Below are 16,334 nucleotides of genomic sequence, written 5' to 3'. Positions count from 1 at the left end.
TGATTAGAATTTACAGAACTAGAATAAATATCTCAAATAAGTTAAAGTGGCCTCTTTCATTTGAAGTAAAATGGGCACTTTAAGAAGTCAATGAAGTCAGAATTTTTACTTTTCTAAGGGACTGATTGATGTCTGATTCTTTATGACTAATACAAGATCTCTTAGCCTCAGCCTGACATACTGTACTGGGTAACTGTTATGGGGGCTATGCTCAGGATTTACTTGAAACTTTTAGCTAAATGACTTAAGTTTTATAACTTCCAATCAGAAGGAAATGAAAAGTTTTACACTGTAGGGTGTAAAATTTTTTTTTTAGTTGTAGATGGGCACAATACTTTTATTTTATTTATTTATGTGGTGCCGAAGATCCAACCTAGTACCTCACAAATGTGAGACAAGCACTGTACCACTGAGTGACAACCCCAGCCCTTCAAGAGGCTTTTTAAAAATGAGAATATGAAAGTCCCCTTTGTCCATCAAGCCAGACCTTAATCTATTGAGAAATGTACTTCATACAAGATATTTTTGTGATAGAACTCTCCACATTTACAAAAGACTCTAACTACATGTGTGTTAGTTAAAAAAAAATAATAAAATGGAAAAAAATGTTTAGTAAGATCATTCTTTTACCATAAAAATATAAATGTGACTAAGTTTGGAGGATGAAATAGGAAAAATCTAATGCTTAATATAAAGATATGTTAAGAGCTTTCCCATGACTTGTCAGTAAACATCTAAGCTAAAGAACTCTAGTAATTAAGTTAACAGTTTTCAGTGAAAGAATAATTCATGTTTGTAGAATTTTAGCACAGACTTCAGTCATTCTTTTAAAAAATAGAAAAAAAATTCAAGGTTCTTTTCTTTTAAGTTGTAGATGGATATGATACCTTTATTTTATTTATTTATTTTTATGTGGTGCTGAGGATCAAACCAGTGCCTCACATGTGCTAAGCAAGTGCTCCACCACTGAACCACAACTCTAGCCCCTTTAAGGCTCTACTTTTAAAAAAAATACAGCTTAGAATTTCCCAAATGGGGTGACCTTTCATACTTTGATGGGTAAAGTATTGCTTTATTCCCTCAACCTGAACTTCACAGAAGAAATCTTTCCACCTAAACTGAATCCAAAGTCTGACTTGGAGATGAAACCTCAACCACTGTGAAAATCTTCCCAACTAGATTCTGCAGATTGAGATGGAAAGTTGTGAGGAAGATGGATGGAAGTTCAGGGAGTCAGGGTGGGGAGGGGATTTCAGTTGTCCACACCTTTCCTACCTGTCTGCCTCCTCTCCAAGTCTTAGGGAGGCTCTAGGATATATCCTTCTTGACCAGCAGCATTTCCCTGTTCTTGGGAAAACCAAAACATGTATCAGGGAAAGCTGTTAATACCAGCATAGAGATGGACTTCAAGTTCTCTTGTGTTTGCCACAAGCATTTCTTTAGCTCCTGCTATTTTCCACTGCTGTGGGATCAAGAAGTTGCCAGTGTGGGTGCAGACAAGGTGTGGAGTTTGCACTCCCAGTAAGACAGCCTAATGACTACCTACAGACAGTACATTAAGACTTGTTCACAAAGTTAGAGCATTTTAGAACTGGGGGAAATTGGAGGAATTAAATAGTGATTGTAGTGCTCCCAAAACATTGTTTATAGACTAGATAATAAAGGTAGAGACTTATTACTCAGAAATTGGGGTTAATTTAAAATAGGGAGACAAAGATAGTTTAAATTCATAGATAATAGAGGCACTATGGATTATTACCTAGCTCTCGGCACTTCATAAAACTTGACCTTTTAAACTCTGAGTCTTTGAATTTCCTTTGGAAATATTTGTTTCTTTGACTTATTTCATCTCCTTTTTCATTCATTCCTTCAACAGATATCTCTTGCACGTCTAGTATATGCCACATAGTGCACACTCTCTCCCTTCTACTTTTCTTCACTCTCTTCTGGAGAGTTAGAGATGTTGACTCCAAGTCCTTCTTGTAGGTCAAAGTTTGTGACTCTTTAGATGGATTAAGTCAGAGATTACAGGGTGTCCTCTACAAGAGCAGGGACCATAATTTTTTTTAATTCTAATTTGTTATATATGACAGTAGAATGTGTTACCATTCATATTACACATATAGAGCACAATTTTTCATGTTCTATATGCAAAGTATATTCACGTCATTTGCGTATTTATACATGTACTTAGGGTAATCATATCCATCTCATTCCACCATCTTTTTAACCCCCATACCCCCTCCCTTCCCCTTCTACCCCTTTGCCCTATCTAGAGTTCTAATCCTCCCATGCTCCCCCTACCAACCCTACTATGAATCAGCCTCCTTATATCAGTGAAAACATTTGGCATTTGTTTTTTTTTTTTTTTGTAATTGGCTAACTTCACTCAGCATTATATTCTCCAGCTTCATCAATTTACCTGCAAATGCCATGATTTTATTCTCTTTTATTGCTAATACATGTTTGTTCTCACTAGCACATTCATGAGCTGACACATACCTGGTAGCCACTTAGCTTTTTATCTTCCAATAATAGAAAGAACAGATTTTGAGACGAATGAGTATTTAACCCCTCTCTACTTGTATACTAAATTACCAAGACTCTGTGTATTTGAGGGCTGGAGAGTGGGAAGTAATACTTTACATACTTGTCAATGAACCCTCTTTTTAATCATCACTTAACACCAATGAAGCCTCTGCAGAACAAATATAAGAAAAGTTTCAGGTGTTGAGGTGAGTGAAGCAGTTGAAAGACAGGAAGAATATTCCAAAACTTGTACACAGGTTTATTGATCTCCTCCCATATTCCAAGAAATGTGCCTGATACAGGGCCTTTATCATCTAGAGAAACACTGTTTCTTTGCTTATGGAGTTTTCCATCTAGTAGGGAAGCCAGCCTTGAGCAAGACCACAGAAAACACATCTGTAGATTCTACACCATTGCCTGGGGCTCAGCCAGGGAGTGGCTTGCAGAATCTTCTCTGTAGACTGCTGACCCTGTTGTATAAACATGATGATGAATCAGGGAATAGTGGGGCAGGGAGAAACGCCCTAGCTGCATTTTGCCTTTGAATGTAATTATGATATTAACCTTGTGCTGCTAGATCTTATTCTTCTAGAAACAAATATTAATGAAATGTGTTTTTATTAATAGAGCAAAAGATTGTATATGGACTGTATGTCAGAGACCATTTAAATATCTTGCAGTTGTTCATCAGGGGCACATATCAAAGAGAAAACGTTTAGCTCAAAGGAGGAAGAGTTTTTTAGCAAATTCACTAATATGACTTCCATGTGAATTGTAATCATTTGCTAGTTTGAAATGAAGAGTTCCTCTTATAAGCTAATTACTAAGCAAAAGTGATTACTGATATGTAAGGGTAGAAAATAGAAATAAGAATTGGTGAGTTATAGCCATACTTGTCAGACTCCTTGAATTAATTATTTGATCATTTAAATGCTGTAAAGATGTATATCAAGGGGGTTAAAAATGATCCACTTGAAAAACCAGTAAGTCAATTATAAAGTCTTCTCTGGCAAATTAATAATTTGAGGTCTCTTTCTCCCCCTTCACCCCTTTCAGCTTGTCAAAATTCCCAAAAGTGATCCCCTCAATGAAGTACATAACTTTAACTTCTATTTGTCAAATGTGGGCAAAGACAACCCTCAGGGCAGCTTTGACTGCATCCAGCAAACATTCTCCAGGTAAGTACTTTTCAAGGTATACTGAAGGGAAAATTTTTACTTAAGAGAGTTTTAAAAAAATTAATTAAATACACATTAGTCATTCCATAAATATTTATAGAATTGAATTGCAGAGCTAAGCACACTTACACACTTAAATTTATATTTTTCACTGGAATACAATCACAAAAATTCTTAGATTCTTGCCCTGGATAAGGGTGGATTTTAAGGTTAAAAAAATGTTTCCTTATAAAATAAGAGTTTTTAAATAAAAATAATTTTGAAGATTTTTTATAAAGATTTTATTCATTACATTTTAGTAAGAGTGTCTAATACTGTATTTAATATTTATACTCAGTGGACTAGGCACTTTTCCTGGTTAAAAAATAAATTAATTAAAAATGGAGAGAGGAAGACAAGAATGCATACCCACCCCAAGTGAAGCACTTATCTGCTTAGATCCTCTGGAAACAATAAGCTTCTTGTTTTGCTTTACTTTACTTTGGTTGTTCCTGATTCAAGAATGGGCCTTTGCGCAGGGGGGATTTGTTCTGCCCCTCCACAGAGACAAGGAAGGCTGGGGGGCTGTCCTTTCTTTGAGGTGTGAGGCTTTAACAGTATCAGTCCATCCTTGTGGCTCATGAGTGCAGTACTTGAAACTGTGTAAGTACTTGCTGTCCATGCAAAATGGGAGAAAAGTTGTGACTCAAGCAGGAACAGAAGGCAGTGATTCAAAATAAGACATGTTACTGAAAGAGTTCTAAATTTCTCTTCTCATTTAAAATGACTAAATCTTTTTTTTAAACCTTAATATGTTGCTTTCCCTGAGTATATTTTAATTTTTTCCTTTCTGAAAATTACTCCCCCTAAACATGTTTTTTATATCAATTTCATGAATTATAGATCATCATAGCCTTTTCTATACTGTTCAATTTGATGGCTACATGTAGCTGTTTACATTTCAATTGGTAAAAGTGAGGATGAGGTAATATTTACATTTCCATTGTTCATTCTTTTTTTAACTAAAAATGCAAGTTTAATATCATCATTCACAAAGGTAATGAAAGGATTTATAAAAAGTATTATTTCATGGAGATTATGGGTTATAGGGAGCAATATTAGGACATAAGTTTAAAGGCAGCTGAATGACTATGATCTTCTCAATTCTTTCTCTTTTTTTTCATTTTTTTATTAGTTGCACATGACAATACAATGATCTTGACATATCATACATTTAAATCAATTGGGTATAATTTCTCATTTTTCTAAGTGTACAGGTTGCAGAATCACATTGATTATACAGACATGTATATACATACAGCAATACTAGAGTCTATTTTATTCTGCTGCCCTTCCTATCCCCTCCCTCTCCCCTCCCCTCCCATCACTTCTCTCTACCTCCATTGTTCATTCTTACTGATTGCATTTTACCAGCTCAAAAACCACATTTGACTATCCTAGGGACAGCATAGATATAGTACATTTCTACCACTGCAGAAAGTTTTGTGGGACAGCCCTGTGATATGTGTAGTATCACCAAGTACAAGGGTCCTATCTGAGAAGTGAGTTTGGGTGCTTATTTTTCATAGTGGGATCATGTAAGCCAACCCCTTCACTTAATAGGTGAGCTACCCAAGGCACACAGCTGGTTAGTTAGTGACTGGACAAAAGGGAAACCAAGTCCCAACTCCTAGTGCAGTATTCTTTAGACAACACGGGCCACACTAGACTCATTGTGGTGCCATCATCTGTGATGACTGTTTTATTAAAATAGGACATTTTGACATCAGACTGAACTCTGTGTCCCCTTAGGATTCTGATTAAGGAATTTAATCCCTTCTTCAAAACTGGTCTTATCATAAAAAGGAATATGGTCTCGCTCTTAGGTCATAAATAACCCTTCATGTTTACTTCTACTTATTTGGAGAAAGTTTTAAGGTCAATTATAAAACTATCCATCATGCATCAAAAGAATAGAAACAGTTGTGAGAAAATTGGGGCAAATATATTAGTATCCATTCAGTGATTCAAGGAGCATTGTAAAATGATGTGGTATGGAAATAAATTGAAATCCCATTGTGAAAATAAGTAAGCACCCAAACTCACTTCTCAGACTGGAAGCAAATTTATCCATAATATGGCTCCTTTCTTTCTATTTAATATTTTCCTCATGCATCTTGTCTCTCCTATAATAGTGCAAGCTCTTCATGTGTCCTTTTTCTAGTTTCTTAGTGTCAGCTGGGTTCAAAATGAATGCCCAGCAAATTGATCTTCAACCAATATGGATTAACTAGTCTCTTTCCTGATCTATTTTTTTAAACCTTCCAAACCTCACTTCTCTCATTTACAAAATGGATGAGACTTCATAGTCTAAATTACCTTTCAAAACCTCCTTAAATCTTTCTATTCACAAGCTTAGTGAAAATATATAATTTGGAGCACTGGGCATACAGTAATATCTACTCAAGTACAGGAAGCAGTGAGCTAAGCCAAAGAATGATGAACAGAACATTTATATACATATGTCCAAGTGTCTAATTTCCAAGGTAGCTCAGTTAAGAAAGGACCAATAAAGAACTTTATCTAGAGGACCCTCTGACTTACAGGGATTGGCACCTGTTTTCACGTAAAAATCTGTTCCTTGACCTTGAATGGTATAAGCAGTAACTTAATTATGATTGGCAATAGGTTCAGCTTACTCTGTGAATTACTTAGCAGATAACAGGGAGAGCTGTTAAAACACAAACTTCCTGCCATCAGACCTTCAGTATACTCTAGTTGTTTCCTCTCTATCTTCCCCCTCCATCCTGCTTCCCCTGAGGGTTATACCTCCTTGTCCTCTTTCACTGGTTTTTCAGCTCAAGTCTGTCTTACTAAAAGAGAAAATAAAAAGCCAAAACAACCTCCCTTACATTTACTTCTTGACACAAAGTCTGGCTTCAGCCCCCACCATTCCACTAAAACATCCCCTCAAGAGGGCTGTGACCTCCTTGGCCCTAAACCCAGTGGATACTTACAGGTTCCTTATCATTCTGACTTATGGCTAGCATTTCATTTCATATGGCCACTCTCCTGTTTGAAGTACTCTATTACAATGGCTTCCATGATATAGTACTTTTCTGTTTTCCTCTTCAGCTATGTTTTTTTCAGTCTCATGAGGTCTCTCCCGGCTCTTGCTTAAATAATAATATTCTTCACAGCTGGTTCTCTTCTGATACCCCTTCTGGCTTTCCTTCTGTCGCTGTCTTCAACACTGAATTCATTTCTCTTCCAATGGTATCCCTAACCCACCCTTCTTTTGAGTTCAGTGTCTCAGTAAAGAGCAGCTCTATATACCAAGTAATCTGGCATGATCTTTAATGTCTTCCTCTCTCTAATCACTGACCAAATCCTGTCAATCCTATATTCTGACTATCTCTGGATTCTTGATACCCTTCTGTGTTTTTCCCTGCCCTACTCTGGTTCAGGCCATCACCTCCTGCCTGTAGTTCTTTAGTAGCCTTAAATGGTCTCAGCTTTCATTCTTGCATCCTTCTTGCTCCCCATCAATTCTCCATCCAGATTGATCTTCCTATAATACAAATGAGGTATTTTCTCTGTTTTCAACCTGGTGTTTTTGAAATAAGTCCAATATCCATAAATCCCCCAAAGCCCTACGTGATCTATTTCTCATTCTCTCTCCTTTCTAGCTCTCTGTGGCCAAACTGAAAGCCTTCTTATTTGCCTTGGGCTGACGAAGGTTATTTTATTCTCCTAGAACACTTTTGTCCTTCACCCCCCCTTATCCAGTCATCTTTCTAATCAGCTCAGACATCAAGTGAAATGTCTCTCCAGAGGGTCCCCTGCTTCCTGGAATTTTTCACACTGTGTTGCAATTTCTAGTTTACTTATTCTTGTCACCCATTAGAGAGCTCCTTGAATGAAGGACCATGTTTGTCAAGTCCTTGTCACAGACTCCGCCTCTCATGTTGCCTGGCATACAGTTCCTGCCCAATAAATATTTATGAGATGAAAGAACTATTTTTTTAAAAAAGCATTTGTAAATACAGTTATTAGCAATTTACAAAACTTTAATCAATACTTATTTCTTAGTATCATATAACAAAGTTATTTTCAATTCAGTTTGGAAATAAAGGATCAGAGCTAGAGTGTTATTTTCATTACTTTTATATTCCAATTTATAATATTTTCTTTTAAAACCCCAGTTATAACTATTATCAAGATTCCCCTAATATTAGCATATTATTTTGAAACAAAGCTGTCTTGGCCAATGTTAATATTTGTGTTGTTCCAATAAGAATTTTTAAAATATTTCTGCAAAAAATAATTTTCCCTGTATTTTCTTTAATATTTATTATATAGAGATTTAACAAGGTAGTAAATGTAAATTCTGCAAATTTGGGGGAAGTTTAGTCTTATAATGCAAAAGTAAGCTCTGATATTAGCCTTAAAATTAATACCTTATTAAAAATAAAAAGAATTATGGTTTGTTTTATCCAGTCATCTGTAAAGCATTCACATTATAGTTCCACTAAAATTAAATTTTTAAACATTTCTCATGTTGGTGATAGGTAATTTTTGAAATAGTTGATTATTAAATGAAAGTAGAACTGTAGTGTTCATTAAGACTCTGGTCTTCAGTCCAAATAGTTTTTGTTTTAAAAAATTCATGGATTTGGTCTCTGAGAGCTCATTTTACCCTTTCTGTATAGAACATGGAAAAAAATGTGATATGAAATGAAGAAGAGAAACTTAAATATTTTAAATAATTTTTACATTTAAAATTAATATTAGTTGTTTTAGAATTGCAAATTTATTTGGGCTGCTGTTGTTGGGATAATAAAAATCTTGCTTACCTTTATTGTACAAAATAAGGGTCATCTCTGACAAAGCCACTGTCTTACTTGACAGCTCTGGAGCCTCCCAGCTCAATTGCCTGGGATTTATACAAGATAAAATTACAGTGTGTGCAACAAATGACTCATATCAGATGACAAGAGAAAGAATGACCCAGGCAGAGGAGGAATCCCGCAACCGAAGCACAAAAGTTATCAAACCCGGTGGACCATATGTAGGTTTGTATAGATATCTTTCTTCTTCTTGCTGATTGATTGGAGTAATTCAAGATCGCTGTAGGTAAATGTGGGTAATATTAATTTAATGAAAACACAAACTAGTTTTCAGAACATTTTGTATAACGTGGTCAAAGAAAGGTCATCTGTTTTCTTCAGACTGCTAGTTAGTTGAATAACATATTTTAAAGTTTTATGACTTTACTGAATCTGGAATCCTCTGTTGCCTATTTATTATTATTTTACAGTACTGGGTTCTGATCAGTGGTACCGTTGTGTTTTCTTTGTCATTGGATGATGTAATTTCTATGATGGACAGTATAGTTCTTGTTTTGCACTTTTGTAGGGATTCTTTTTTAAATAGTAAAAGCTATTTTGAACTTCTGAGTTGCTGACCTCGCTGTTGTAGATTTTTCTTGTATTTTCAGAGGATCTTTAAACAATGAGAAATTTTTATTACAAGACTATAAAATGTGCTTATGGCAAAGCATTATAGCAAAGAATTAGGGGGATGAATCTTTGGTACCACAATTATGATCCTCATACTCATCTATCCATTAATTAAGAGCCTGGACCATGCCCATCGCCTTTATCATTAGCTCACTCAAATATGCATCAGATCGAAAGGAAGTAAGACCAGACCAGCAAGATGAGTCTTCTTTATGATCAGTGCCTTGAACAACTTTGAGGAGTCATTCACAGTGACTATTAACAGTAGTAGAATGATCAAGAGTGAAGATGAGCTTTTTGAGTCCTTGGTGGGTTTCATATTGCAAGTCACCATAGTAAATGATAAAAGTATATTAACTTAGAAATTTACATTCTAACAAAAATAGTCTCTTGAAGAGTCAATTCCTTAATCAACATCTTTCCAGGTTTGATATAGTTCTACTTCTGTATTTTTCTGTAGCTGATCCAGCTATAATACATTCAACTTCTAAAGGCTCCACTAGTGATTCTAATAAGTATTTCTTTGGAATAAGGCCAATGCTCCTGGGACTTGGTGCTTAGCTTAGATACATTTAGTTTGGTTTAACAACAATTCATGGCTTCCCCAGGTATCTATACCCATGGGGCTGGGTTCCCTGCCTAGTAAGTTACCAACAATGAGACTTTATACCTTCCCTTTCTTACGGAGTGAGGTAACAACTTCCAGCCTCCTTTCATTCTCCTTTCTTCTCATAAGTGACTTAATTAGCTTTCTGTGCTAGTAGGCTAAATCTCAAGCTATTTTTAAGATGCACAAGATCTCTCATTACATTTAAGTACTAACTATGAATTATCTGCCTGCTTGAAAGTGTTGTTTGATTCTGTCCCATACCAACATTTTATAAACAGTGAGGCAAATTGATGTGTATGACAAAAGAATAGTAGACTCAAATCATGAAAATGATTTTTCCCCTCCCAATATAAATAGCTGAAAACTTTCACCTTGATTTATTCCAAAACTTGAAAATCATCAATGATTACATAGATTGGTCAGGTGTTTACTTATAACTTATACAACAAAATTTTCAACACCCAAAATCCCAAAGACCATACACTTCCTAATGGGATTAGGAATTTTAGAACTCACAGGATTTCTTGTAAGCATTGCAAATAATTTATATACATTTGGGGTAACTATACGAAATTTGAGCTTACTAAAATTTATGTCTGAAGCATTCTATCTCCCCATTCTAAGAAGGGCTATCCTCCCCTCTGAGCCCTGTAGTGATCTCTGCCAGCCCAAATGTCCTATTCAGCCTCATCCTGTTTGCTTTGTCCTCAGTGCCCTGGCACTGACTGTCATAGCACAGTGTTCTTCCTTGACCTTAATATTGTCATTAACCTTTGCATCCTTTTATTCTCTAGATCACATGATCCCAGATCCTTTTAACTTTTCTTAATATGGCCCATGTCCCCACCCTTTAATTACTTTTAGTGTTCCCCTCTGGCCTGCCTCCAATTCTTCACCTCAGAGTTCAAAACTGGACATACTTCTCTTAATAAAGGTCTAATCAATTTTGAAGACTCTAGTATCCTAATTGGATTGTCTGTTGTTTGTTTGTTTTTTTTACTGTACGTAGTTTTGTCAAGTTTTGATCTTTTGCATTTAACTGTATCCATTGCCACTTCTTTTCCACATGTTTCTTTCCAACTAAGCAGCTTAGTTTGTATCTTCCTGCTTTTTTCTGAATCTCAGAAGTATCCAATTAATTTTGTTCTTCACTTACTGAGTGCTTTCCCTCACCCTCCTTAATTTCAATGGATTAACACATATTTGAATGAATAGAGAAATCATTTAGCACAAGGTATCAGCTAGCGCTTTATCTGTGGTTATTCATCTGAGTCTCATGATCTCTCTAGGAAGTAGGTTATGATTATCTCTTCATTTTACAAATCTAGTTGTTGAGCTCAGCAAATAGCAAATGATATAGGCATGGCCTCGTGAACATGTTCTCTTCCTAAAACAGCAGGACATGCCCCTTTAGTTCATAATTGACTATACCATGTAAAATGACACCAAAAGCTCACCTATGCTGCCTCAGTACCTGCAGAACCAGGTTTCCTTCAGCAGTGTCAGCCTGGGTGGAGGCAAATGAGAACAATGCTGTCCTGCTGTGGTACAGTGGTGGCATGATGCCACACTAGGCCTCTCACAGCTGAACTAGGACACAAACCCAGCTTACCGGATAGAGACTGTGCTCTTAGAGGTCCAAGGTCACCTGGCCTAATCATCAGGAATATGAGCTCCTGCAACCCTTTTGTGAGCTGAACAAAGCAATACCTATTTGCCTAAGAGGAGCAGAGCAATTTTAATCTAGAAAACAATACTTTTATTTCTTGAGTAACATTTTCAGTTCTAGTCATGACATTTATGTCAGGGTGAACATTACTGTATTTGTCTAAGAAAAAAATCACTAGTCACCCTGACTTCTGTTTTACCAGTATCTTAAGTCTTCTTATAACTTACAACCTAAATTCTGGACTTTTATGAATGGCAAATCTTTTTATGTACTAATATTTATTTGGGAATTTAAAATAACAATCAATATTATTTCTAAGATTCTATTTGAAACTTTCCCTCACCCTCCTTAATTTCAATGAGTTAACACATATTTGAATGACTAGAGAAATCATTTAGCATTGTAATTTTCTCAATTATTAAAGAGGTATTTGAACCAGATAATATCTAAAGTCTTTTATAGTTTTAACATTTTGTGCCTATTGAGCATTTATTTATTTATTTATTTATTAAATAAACCTTTGAAAAAGTGATCACAAATGCCAAATGGTGGGTATGGATTCCATTGCAGTGGATTATGTATTTAATCATAACCCAGGCCATGTCATCAGCACAACCCTGCTGATGTTTTTCAAGCCTCAGGTCTGTGTTGCCAGGGTTTTGGGTCAGGTTCCTTGGACCAGAAAAGCAACTTCAGAAGATGGCTACAGTCCCTCCTCTCTTTCTGATGGACTGCTTTAACCTCTCTCTTTCAGATTGTTTACTCAGAGCCAATAGATTGAGGGAGAAACACTTTTACCATCGCATAAGAAAGGGAAGAGTTAGAAGTGGACTCCTTGTTATGAAACAACGAGTCAGATATAGTCCCAGATTGCCCAGCCCTGTTGGTACCACTGCTGCTGTTTATAAAGGAGCCCAGGGAATTGATTAGCAGTTGAGTCTGGAAAGAGAATTAGATTTTTCCCATAGGCTTTATTAGAAGGGCTTTTCTGAGGCAAATATTAAAAATAAAAATAAAGCCATTCTGCCCACTTTAAACCTGACATTTTCTTGCTTTTCTCTCTCTCTCTCTCTTTTTTTTTTTTTTTAGCTTCTCAATTCTCTAAATATTTCTATCACCAATGTTTTCCTCATCTGTAACCTATCTTTTCTTAAATCCAAGGTCTTCCTCCTGGTTGAATAGCACAGGAGGAATGAGGAGGCAGCAAGCAAGTGATCAGTGCAGTTTAGTGACCCAGTGTATCTGGGTTGTTCTTTCAAGCATTTGAAAAAAAAAAAAAAAATGGGTTACGGCTTGACTGTCTAAAAGGAAAAGGAGATAAAAAGTGAAATGCATATATTGGGGGTAAGGGATCCAGAGGGAGATGACAGCCTGTCACTAGGCCCAGCTCTGTTTTTTCCCTGACCAGATTCTCATTTCCCATTAAACATCATACCTATTCCCCTCTTAGGGGAGTGTTAGCCTCCCTTATTTATTTCTGCCTGATTCTGGGAAGGTGGGGTTAAACCCCAGACCTTGGAGCCCCTCTGAGGCCAAGGAGCAGAGACAAAGAGAGGTTCAGAGGAGGTGGGGAAGCTGGAGCACAGCAGCAGTGCTCTCACTTTGTTTTTATTTTTATTTGCTTTGCTGGCTTGAATTCATTCCAAATGATCCATCAGTCAGCTTGGTTTGGAAAGGAGTGAAACAGGTTTCTTTCTTTTGCAAGACTTGGCAAGTGTGGAATTTATAGCATTTCCTATATTTTTATGACCCCGATCCTATTTTTTTCTCACAAATTCCTGTTAAATTTTCAAAGAATGGTAATGTTAACACTGTTACAACTGAGAAATGTCAGGTTGGAAAGTTTGAGTTTAAAATTTCATTTTAGAAATTTCAGTGTGTCTACAGACTATCAATACTGGAGAATAGTAATAATTTCCATATGGCAATATGGGAAAATATAGCTCTGTTGATTCCTACTTCTCTGTTTATTTGCTGTCTTGTTCTCATTCACTCTGTTATCAAACACTGATTCATAATCTGCTGGTAGAGAAAACAACTATAGTCCTGCCCTCATGGAGTTAACAATCTAATATGGACCAACAGCAAAACAAAGAAGTACAATGAGAAAATTTGGGTGTCAATCATAGAACATCCCATATGCTAAGTGAGCACTTCACCATTTGAGCATATCTCACTGAAAGCCTCAGATACCTCATCTGTGAAATGGGGGCAATGTTCACCTTTTCAGATTACTGAAAGATCTAATGATGTAATGTTTATGAAGCTGTTAGCATACTGTCCTCACATAACTGATGCCTGGTAAATATTAGGTCCCTTTGCATCTGACATTGATCCAACTGTCTCTATGTCTCTAAATTACAAAAAAAAAAAAAAGAAAAAGAAAGAAAGAAATCAGATCTATCTCCAAAACTCCAAGTAGTTTAATAGTTTTTCATATTATTAGACACAGTCTCCTTAATGGTGAGTTCCTTTGTTGTGCAGTACTTTGATCTGATATTTGCAACCAGTTATGTCTGAATAGTAAAGAAACATCCTAGCTGATAGAGGTTTCCAGAGAATATTTCTCCTTTTCCTCTTTCTTGAGATAGGATGGTGTCAAGAAACTGCCAAGCATGGGGAGCCCAACATGGACAGAGTTACTATTCATTAGAACTGATTCACCCTAGGCCACAGCTCATGAAAATTGCTGTAATTATTCATTGTTTCTAGTTGTTAGTCCTGTTCCTAATGTAATTGCCCCACATTGTACATTATTACTAGTTCTTCCCCCACTTTTAACCAGAGGGCTTGGAGTTGGGCTTAATGTGATCTAAAGGATCTGAAAGATTCTAACTCAGAAATCATAAAAGGAGGGTCTTATACATTTCATGCTACTTTCTGTCCCTTCAACAAGGAATGATTACCAGGGTCTTCGGTAACCAGTCATCTCTGGGTAGCTTCGCACATACACGTTGTATCGTGTCAGCCCACACATTTTCTACAAAGTAGCCATTTGCCAAGTGTCAGTGTTCAGTCCAAACAGAAAATGGGTTACCCACATGAATGGCCCTGGTCCATTAGGCAATGGCGTGAAGGCCTCCTTTGTACCATATTCCATTCCTCCAACCATCATCCATCCATTCCTTTAGTCCCAGCTCACAGAGGGCAGATCTGTTTGTCTGCCTCTCTGAGATTGTTTAGTTTGTGGGTTGGTTGATTTTATTTATTGGTTGGTGTTTTCTTTTTGTTGTTTGATTTTTGTTGTTGTTTTGATTTTTTACTTCTAAAATTTGTTATGACTTTTTGAAAAAGAATATCATTACTAGATCCCTGGTGGATGTTGACTCCCCTCTCAATGCTTCTGAATCTGTGAAATTATTAGTCACCCAGGTTAGCCAAGAATGTGCTCTTAGTGAGATTGGACAGGTTTTTCTCCTATTACCGTGTTCACTGTATTCTTTTCTGCTGTTCAGAAATGTCATATAATATGCAGATTTAAGTTCTATAAATTGGACAGGTAAGCATGGGAATTATTTTCATTTAATATGAAAAACCTACAATCTAACAATTTCTAGCCTGTTACATTTGTGTATATAATTATTATCCATGTGTAGCCTAGTAACCAAATAACTATAATACGTATTTATTTCAAGAAATGATTTCATCAAAAGAAGTCCTAATTTTAGGTCATTTATTTAGAATACTTTTTGTTTGCAGGTCTCTATAAAGTAAAAAGTGAAATAAAGTGACCTTTATTTCTTCCAGAAATGAAAAAGTACCTAAATCTGAGTTGTGGAACCCAAAATGCTCATTATATTATAACCCTCAAACATGTAACATTGTCATTTCCACTGCGCTTTAGGGAAAAGAGTGCAAATTCGGAAAGCACCTCAAGCCATCTCAGATGCAGTGCCGGAGAGGAAAAGGTCAACCCCCATGAACCCTGCAAATACAATTCGAAAGACTCATGGCAGCAGCAGTGTTTCGCAGCGGCCATATAGAGACAGGGTGATTCACTTACTGGCACTAAAGACCTACAAGAAACCTGAGCTCCTGGCTAGACTACAGAAAGATGGAGTGAATCAAAAGGACAAGAACTCCCTGGGAGCAATTCTGCAACAGGTGAGGGCATCTAGGGAGAGGTCCTTCTGTATAACTTCTTGTTGAGAAGTTCACTAAGAAGGTTTATCATCATTTAATCTTGTTATTATTGTAATAGAGAAATTCAGAGTAATTTGATCAATGGTGTATGATATATAATTGCCTAATATTAAGTTAAATCATCTTTTTTAAGCATTTAGTCAAAAACTAATTGAAATGTGGACTTATCTTCATGTATATCAAACAAATTTTACCATAAAATTCCATTAAGAGTAGGCAAGGGGCTGGGGTTGTGGCTCAGAGGTAGAGTGCTCGCCTAGCATACATGAGGCACTGGGTTCAATCCTCAGCACTATATAAAAATAAAGATATTGTGTTCACCTATAACTAAAAAGTAAATATTTTTTAAAAAAAGAATAGGCAACAAGTTCTCTTCTGCCCTTGGTCTCAAATCACCTAAACTTTTGCCTTAATTTTCATTTGTTTATGTGTAGGTAAAGTTATACAGTGTATTTTGTGGTCTTTGGTAAAATCCAGAATATTTTTGCCACTACATAATTTAGAATGTCTCCTGCCTTGAATACTACTTGCTACCCTCACTGCCATGCCTTTCTGCCACCAAGTATGCCAATGTCAGTCCCATGTCTGCATTAAATTATGTGTTAATACTCTGAGCAGTATTAGCTGTGATGAGTTCAGTATATACTCTGAGCAGTATTAGCTGTGATGAGTTCCCTTGCAATCACAAGCTTAAGTATAATAAT

At 36.2% G+C, this 16,334-nt stretch overlaps 1 protein-coding gene across 2 annotated transcripts in view; it reads left to right on the top strand.

Moving 5' to 3' along the window:
* Ell2 (elongation factor for RNA polymerase II 2) overlaps window positions 1–16,334 on the top strand; it is a 72,564-nt gene that overhangs the window by 36,582 nt on the left and 19,648 nt on the right. For both annotated transcript variants that reach the window (XM_026385863.2, XM_026385862.2), the window contains exons 3-5: window positions 3,586–3,707; window positions 8,598–8,761; window positions 15,332–15,591. In XM_026385863.2, coding sequence (XP_026241648.2) covers window positions 3,586–3,707; window positions 8,598–8,761; window positions 15,332–15,591 — 546 coding nt within the window. The remainder of the gene's footprint in view (window positions 1–3,585; window positions 3,708–8,597; window positions 8,762–15,331; window positions 15,592–16,334) is intronic.

This window comes from Urocitellus parryii, chromosome 1 (assembly GCF_045843805.1).
Source record: "Urocitellus parryii isolate mUroPar1 chromosome 1, mUroPar1.hap1, whole genome shotgun sequence".
In the NCBI taxonomy this organism is placed as follows: domain Eukaryota; kingdom Metazoa; phylum Chordata; class Mammalia; order Rodentia; family Sciuridae; genus Urocitellus; species Urocitellus parryii.
Note: the sequence above shows the minus strand (reverse complement) of the source record. Positions and strands in the feature narration are given on the sequence as shown.